The 7,215-nt window shown below is 39.9% G+C and overlaps 1 protein-coding gene across 1 annotated transcript in view; it reads right to left on the bottom strand.

Annotated features, from left to right (window-relative positions):
- Positions 1–6,975, bottom strand: part of LOC140941786 (neuronal acetylcholine receptor subunit beta-3-like) — a 9,726-nt gene extending 2,751 nt beyond the window's left edge. Inside the window, exons 1-8 of the mRNA XM_073390799.1 lie at positions 6,835–6,975; positions 4,663–4,802; positions 3,755–3,799; positions 3,065–3,174; positions 1,759–1,931; positions 1,353–1,472; positions 979–1,202; positions 86–241 (exon numbers count right to left, since the gene is read on the bottom strand). Of these exons, the coding sequence (XP_073246900.1) occupies positions 86–241; positions 979–1,202; positions 1,353–1,472; positions 1,759–1,931; positions 3,065–3,174; positions 3,755–3,799; positions 4,663–4,665 (831 nt within the window). The 5' untranslated portion in view covers positions 4,666–4,802; positions 6,835–6,975. The remainder of the gene's footprint in view (positions 1–85; positions 242–978; positions 1,203–1,352; positions 1,473–1,758; positions 1,932–3,064; positions 3,175–3,754; positions 3,800–4,662; positions 4,803–6,834) is intronic.
- Positions 6,976–7,215: the final 240 nt, after the last annotated feature.

Raw genomic sequence — 7,215 nt, 5'->3', positions numbered from 1 at the left:
AAGCTCCACGAAACAAAGTTGGTATGCAAAGACAATTCTCCCATTGATGGAAGATCTTAAAACAGAAGCACGTATTTCTCCCTACCTTCACCCATTCAGGCTGGTCAATATTAACATTCATGTGGAAGAATGAGATCAGAAGACACGATACGGCGATAGCGCACACGCACTCAAACATCACGAAGTAGTAAAACCTACAGAACGCAGGAAGTTCAGGACTTTTGGGCATGTCGTTAAGCACCTAACAAGGAGAAAACGGTATCATTCACCATCAGCACAACTTGAAGTGAAAAACAAAGGGAAGAAGGACCGCCTGATCGCAAGTTAGGAGGTTTGAGGCGGTGTTACAATGATATGGGCATCTCCATTCCCATAACCCTAGTGATATGAGCATCCCCTTCTCATATTACCTTAGCGATTTGGGTTAGGGTTAGGGTTACATGGGGAAGCCCATATCTGTAGGGTTTTGGGAATGGGGATGCCAAAAACCCGGGGGATGCCCATATCACTGTAACGGTGGGTTCTTGAAGGAAACTTATCAATTGGCTTCTGAAAGCCTATTCCTGTTCACACAGATATGCTAAATGGACTTGAACATAATTTTCTCCTGCATCAAAGGACTCCTGCTTCCTGTCTCCTTCGTAAAGGCCTCTCTCCCTATGCGAGTAGGAGTACTGGGAAGAGAGTAAAAAGAAGCCATCTTCCCTTAGCGCTCATTTTTTTGGTGTACCAAGAGATAATCCGTCTTCGTCTCCTCCACCCTTGGAGACGTAGGTACAGCTATTTGGGACGGGGTTATCACGGGTGAAACCATTGTAAAAAAGTGTTTTCGGGGAGAACAAAAAAACAAGTTCTACAATGGTTTCTCCTGTGATTATCCTGTCCCGACTAGCTGCACCTGGGTCTCAGATTATGGGAGAGACGAAGATACTATCTCTCGGTATATATAAACCATAGGACCTAGGAAAACACGCTCACCCTGAGATAGTTCACCCACATGGTAAAAAGAGTGTTGATTCCAACTCCAATTCTCTCTCCAGTCTCCGGCGGCAGGAGAAAAACCAGTAGGGTCAGCATTGCGTTAGAGAAACACGGAAGGAATAAGATGACAATGTAATGAGTTGTGTGACGCTTTAGCTGTATAGTGAATGTCACAGATGGACTTGTGTGACTGTGACTATCATTTCCATGCTGATCAACTGCTGTATACAGAAAAATAATGTATTTGGTACAGGTGATTTGTATTGAGGCATAACGAGAAGAATGTCAGCCAATTCTAGTTTTGCAAATCGAACATAACTGAAGCTAAAGAAAGGCAAGGACAGAAATGAAATATACTGAACTGCGTATACCTCGGTACTCCAGGACACTCCATCCTCCACTTCCAGAAAAGTTTTCACTTGATTCAGCGAGGGTTGAGGTCTCCACATCAGCCTTAAACATCAAATCATGACTTGTGTATCCCCACATACCTAGTGAGTCATGATCAAATTCAGTTAAGTGACTTCTCTTATAAATTAAATTCATTTTATTAGTATCTCTGTGGCCCTTGAGTTGTTATTTAACAAAGGAAGGAATTTGTTAAGTACAGCCTCTTCTCACATAATCTTCTCTATGAAGATTCACCTAGTCCAATGACCAATGGAAGTTGAATTTCCTAAAAGTTGTTTCCATTGGCTGCATCGATTACGGCTTTGGGAAAAAGACACACATGCGTAATTGGCGCACTTTAGGAGGGCGAGTGGTCAAGTGACTTACCAACATTAAGGTTGCATCTTTGAGTATCAAATGGATACATTGTCATGTCCATTATGCATGATATACTGAGAATTGCAGGAACCATGAGTCTTACGCGGCCATTAAAACTGATCTCAGCTAATGTGAGTCCACCATTATCGCCTCCGAAAATAGGTGCAACGCCAGAGTTTAATCTGTAATTGATAATGATGATGATGATGACGATGATGATGATGATGATGATGATGATGATGATGACATTAGTATTAATAATGACAAGACGAAGTGACGATGTTCTAACAAGAAAACGATCAGTAATAATCGTCACAGTTGTATCTTACATTGTTAGCTTCTCTTAAACAAGAACTTTTGTCAATACCTACCCTACGTTTCTGGGATTAAGGAAGTACTACTATAAATCATTTATAATTGACCTGTACAGATTCAGCGTTAGTTTCGATTTAATTACAGAATTGAAAAGCTATCATTTTCCATTTGTAGCGTGCTTATGACTTCCCTACGGTTTTTAATCTCGGGCATTTGATCTAAGGGTTAACCCAAACCCTTATCTCAACTTTTGGAGGATTTAAACGGCGAACTAAAAATCCTTCAAATAAAATCGCTCAAAATACCACTTCTGAAGCAATGGGACGACAATTTTCACTAGGTAAGGTAATATAACGTTGACTTAACATTGATCCATACACATATTTAGCGATATATAGCTACAGATGAAGCAAACCTTAATCAAGTACATTTACTGTAGTGTGATGTGATGTGATGTCGTGGATTACAAGACAACAAGACGCGCCCTCTTTACATTAACATGTGAACAGTAAGCTCGGACGTCAATCGGTTACACAAACAGATTGTGTAGGCTCGCTGTGCAGTTACTTCAAAGGCTCAACGCGATTCGGACAGAGCCTCCTTTTCTTCTCCTCAATCAAGAGGAAGACAAAAGGAGACTCTGCTAGCGGGGTGATATTCACCCAACACTCCTGATTGAATATGGACATACTAGATACTCCTAATACTAAACACTTCATGACTGGTCCCGAAGGAAACAGTTAATTTTGTTTCCCGAGGGACCAGTCTTTAAGTGTTTTGTTATATAGCTGGAAATTTATTAAGGTCGCCGGTTAACAATCGCGGGTAGCAGTGCACTGTTACCTTCTGACGTCATGGATTTTGCAATGTTGCCCGCTCAGAGATTTTGGTGGGAAACAGTTTCATTTTCAGATGTCATGTGAACTCGAAGTAACCAATGAGAGCGCGCGCTGTTGGAAAAAAAATTCCAGCTATACAACCAGACTGACGACTGACTCACGAGTTAAGCAGTCCCACTGGAGGTGTCCATATTGCATCTGCTGGAATATTAATACGGGTGATATTGCCATACTTGATGGGATCCCAGGAGAGGTAGAAATCCTCCCAGAACTGCAATACATGGAGAATGGCGGGACACAAGCTTCAAGCAGAAACTTCGTTGGGATTTACAAGGGATAAATATTTTTTTGTTTCTACGAAGAAGTTATGTGAAGTGGAAAGCAAATGCCATCGGTAGCAATAAAAAGAAACCAAAAAGGGCTTCAGAGGTTATCGAATATTTGCATGCAAGGAAATATCCTCTCTGAAATAGCCCTTTGATTCTCAAAAAGGTGGAATTAATTTTAGTGGTAATCTCAGCTACATCTCGGGGTTACAAGAGTGCAAGTTTAGCGGGTTCCCGCGTTCAATAAATTGTCTCTGGCGTAAGGGGCACCCTGTGTTTTTTGTTATCTAATGTATGTAATTTAAAATTGGTCGTACGATGACATTTTCAAAATTCAAGTTTTCAAGAAAAAAGGTCCTCTCCGCACCGACCCCCTCCCCTCCACCCTTTCAAAGTCCGAAGGTGCCCGTTAACCTGTAATTTATTTTGTTATGGACTATATTGCAAACGCAAATAAAGTCGTAAGTGAATAGAAAGGTGGTTAGCTACAGGAGACGTTAAAATAGTTAAATCATAATCACTTACCAATCTATACCAAAAGCTCATTCTTACCAGTTGCTCAACCTCACTCTAACGAAAAGAAAACACGTTAAGAGATAAATAACAAACAAACGAGTGAATCAATCACACCATTTAACTTCTAGATAACCAATTTTACTCCGTGCTATTTTTTGATGCTGAAGACAGAAGGATAATCTCACAAACTCCTGAGTGGAGAGAAACACATGAAGCAATAAAAAATTTCCTTCAGCTGAAGCGTTTTTGCAGAGCTTTTATCACGCATTAAAACTTCACGAAGTATCATAGGCTTTGTTCACGATATACCTGATAGCTTTTGCGCCGACACAAAAAACCATACCTCATAGGCCAGGGCTCAGCTTCTGTTCACACAGAAGAACAGTGATTTAGCTCAGTTCATCTCATTTTTTTCGGTATTGTATTATGAATTCCTTGTCGGAACTTGGCTTCCGGATTAATCCCCTCACAACTGGACTTATGGATTGCTAGAGCTGAATTTCGGACTTCAAAACTCAGGATTCCGGATTGCACCGCCAACTTTACGCAGAGCGTAAAGTGTTTCTTTACGATACCTTTAGGCATGTGCGTAAAGGTAGCGTAAAAATTGACTTTACGTGGCGTAAATGGGTCGTAAAGTTACGTAAATGAGAACTTTAGGCCAGCTTTACGCCACCATTACGCTAACTAAATTTCTTTTTTCGTGCGGTGTTTCGGCGTGATTCCTGTAACGGAGCTGCGCCGTGCCGATCTCTAAAGTGAAGAGTAACATATCAGATAGGTGTCCATGCCCACCTACCCCTAAGCCAACATTAACACTTACAGAAACGTATAATGACCCCAACTTTTCGTGTCGGCACGAAAAGCTATAATCCGCCAGTAGTGTGAGCATAGCCTTAGTATAGGAAGTGGCTTACCATTCTTAGCAGTCTGTAGGGTTGAAGAGCTACAGTCACCTCAAGCACTTGTGAAGTGCTTTCAACTGGACGCACATCAGTATTGTAATCCTTCAAAAGTTCGTCTATCAACTTCCGTTCGTAAGAATCACATTTTGTGCCTATAAAACGCACGTCACATGAAAACGACCATGAACAACTTTTTTTTCACCTGTATCTCAACACTAACATCAGCAATTTTTGTGAACGCATTAAGCGGATTGCAAAATACATGATTGTAATAGTGACTTTGACTTTTTACCATTTATAAAAAAATTCTGGAAATTTTGTTTGGGAATTTTCGTTCGGTAAGAACGGTAAGTGTCGTTTACCATTTGCCTAAAATTTCCGGATTGTCGCGCCGCGTTAGACTGGACTCTAGTTGCAACATGAAACTAGTACGAAACTCAAGAAACTTGTAAATGGTAAACGAATTTCCATTCGGAACGTCCCAACCGAGAAAACGGGACTACCTTTTCAGAATTTCCGTTTGTCCCGGGAATTTTCCATTAGGACGCACCAAGAAAACGTTTACCATTTACATCCCAACCGAAATTTCCGGGAATTTGTGGTAAATGGTAAACAACCTTTAAAACTTGCGGCCACACGGGGAAGGCCCGATTTCCCCCGAAGTTTGAAACCACGAGTAGATCCGAACTTACTCGAGACGCCACGAGGAACGGATCGGAACTCGCTCGTAAACCTGCGAGGTACAGATACTAATTTCGCCACTCTTTTAAATAGCCCATGCCAACAGCTTAATAGGCCATTTCAGAGTAGCATGCGAAAAAAAAAGTTATTTTCATATCAGTGGCTTGGTACTTAGCCACGTTTTGAAACAGAGGCTTGGGTAACTCGGAAATAGCCTATTGCAATCACACAAGCAAAAAGACAAAAAACCGAGATGCCAAGGGTCATCAAAAGTGATCATTATTTCTCTCTTTTCTTTTCTGTCTTCGTCATCAGTTGTTCTTATGACTGACTGCCTTATTAGTGAACAATATGCATGTTATTCGTTCCTGGCATGGCATTTCGATTGGCGTGAACTGACTGGAATCATGTCTCAATCCTCCCCCCCCCCCCCCCCACCCACCCACTTAACTCAGCGGTACCTCTCTAGTTTTTTGAAAGAAAAACTAGAATTGATAAATAAATAATTAGTGTTGGTCGGTTTCAAGCTAGGTATAAACAGATGTAATGATTATCATATCACGCTTATGTTATTACTACTAAAATCTGACTCTGTCTTTATTTTTGAAAGCAAAGTTGGATTCTCTTCTAACAGTAATTTCTGTACCCCTGTATCTAAAAAGGTTGGTTGCTGGCAGCACAGGCTCAGTCAAACAAATAGCACTTATGATGTTTACGTCAGACCTGCAAAATTCACCACCAGGCCTCGTTTTGAAATTGTAAAGTTGCGAAGTTTTGCTTGAATAAATTCCCAAGGCAGTAGAGTTGAAAAGAATACCCACGAACAAAGGGTGGAAATGCAAAGGATTTTGCTCACACACGAGGCTACTCATAAGAGCCATTGTTAGCGTGTATTTTGTTTTTTTAAAAAAACTAAGGTTTCCTTCATCTGCTATTCATCGGTCGTTTATTCTCAGCACGACGTTCGAAGGAATCGTTGCAGTGCCAAGTTCCTTTGCGGATATTTGACATTTCCGTGGTTTTGTTCCAAGTAAACTAAGCAAAACAATCATTTTTTGAGGATTGGTAATATTGATAACCAAGAATTGTACCCTTTATATAATTATTTAGAAATAAGGTGTGAGCCGATAATATTAAAAATTATGTACATAAATGGAACAGTATTTTTAAGACACTTTTCTGTCCAATATCGGAACCTCATTCTCGAGAAATATATGAACAAGAAGAGACAATAAAAGGAACTCTAAATAGATTATACACCTGTGCCAATGCGTCCAAATGACAGAGTTCCAGTTAGACAGTTTGCAGAATTTGTATGAAGACTTATGACTGTAAATTACCTCGTTTGACTTAAATCTTGTTTTGGTTTGGTAAAAAAGAATGTATATAATTTATATGTATATATATTATGACGACTTTGAGAGGGTTTGAAATATAGCGGGGATTTTCTAGAGTCTGGTATTGAAAGAGGAATTTAAAAAAAAATTATGACCTCATACATACCTTGGATAAATAACGTTGCTGCTAAAACAGTGGAGTGATTACACAAGCTAAAGAGAACATATCGACCTAACGTATTAAAAACCCTTTCACCTAAGTAATTTAGACTTAGTTGAAGTTTAAGGCAGGGGGATTCAAATTGAACAACTGAATTTGAATCTGTTTGCATATACATGTAGGTGTCGTATTTGCTTTTTATGCGGGTTGTTCGCTTAATAATGAATAAATAACCTACAATATTCTAGCAGCTGTGTAGTTAATAATAAACTGAAATTAATTAAAGAGGATTGCAGTCCGGCACCATGGATTCAATCATAATATCAGGGCTACTTCTTTTTAGGAGAATAGCATTTGAAAATTTGGCTATTGGATAGCAAGAGTCCT

The sequence above is a fragment of the Porites lutea genome, chromosome 6 (assembly GCF_958299795.1).
Source record: "Porites lutea chromosome 6, jaPorLute2.1, whole genome shotgun sequence".
Taxonomy (NCBI): domain Eukaryota; kingdom Metazoa; phylum Cnidaria; class Anthozoa; order Scleractinia; family Poritidae; genus Porites; species Porites lutea.
Note: the sequence above shows the minus strand (reverse complement) of the source record. Positions and strands in the feature narration are given on the sequence as shown.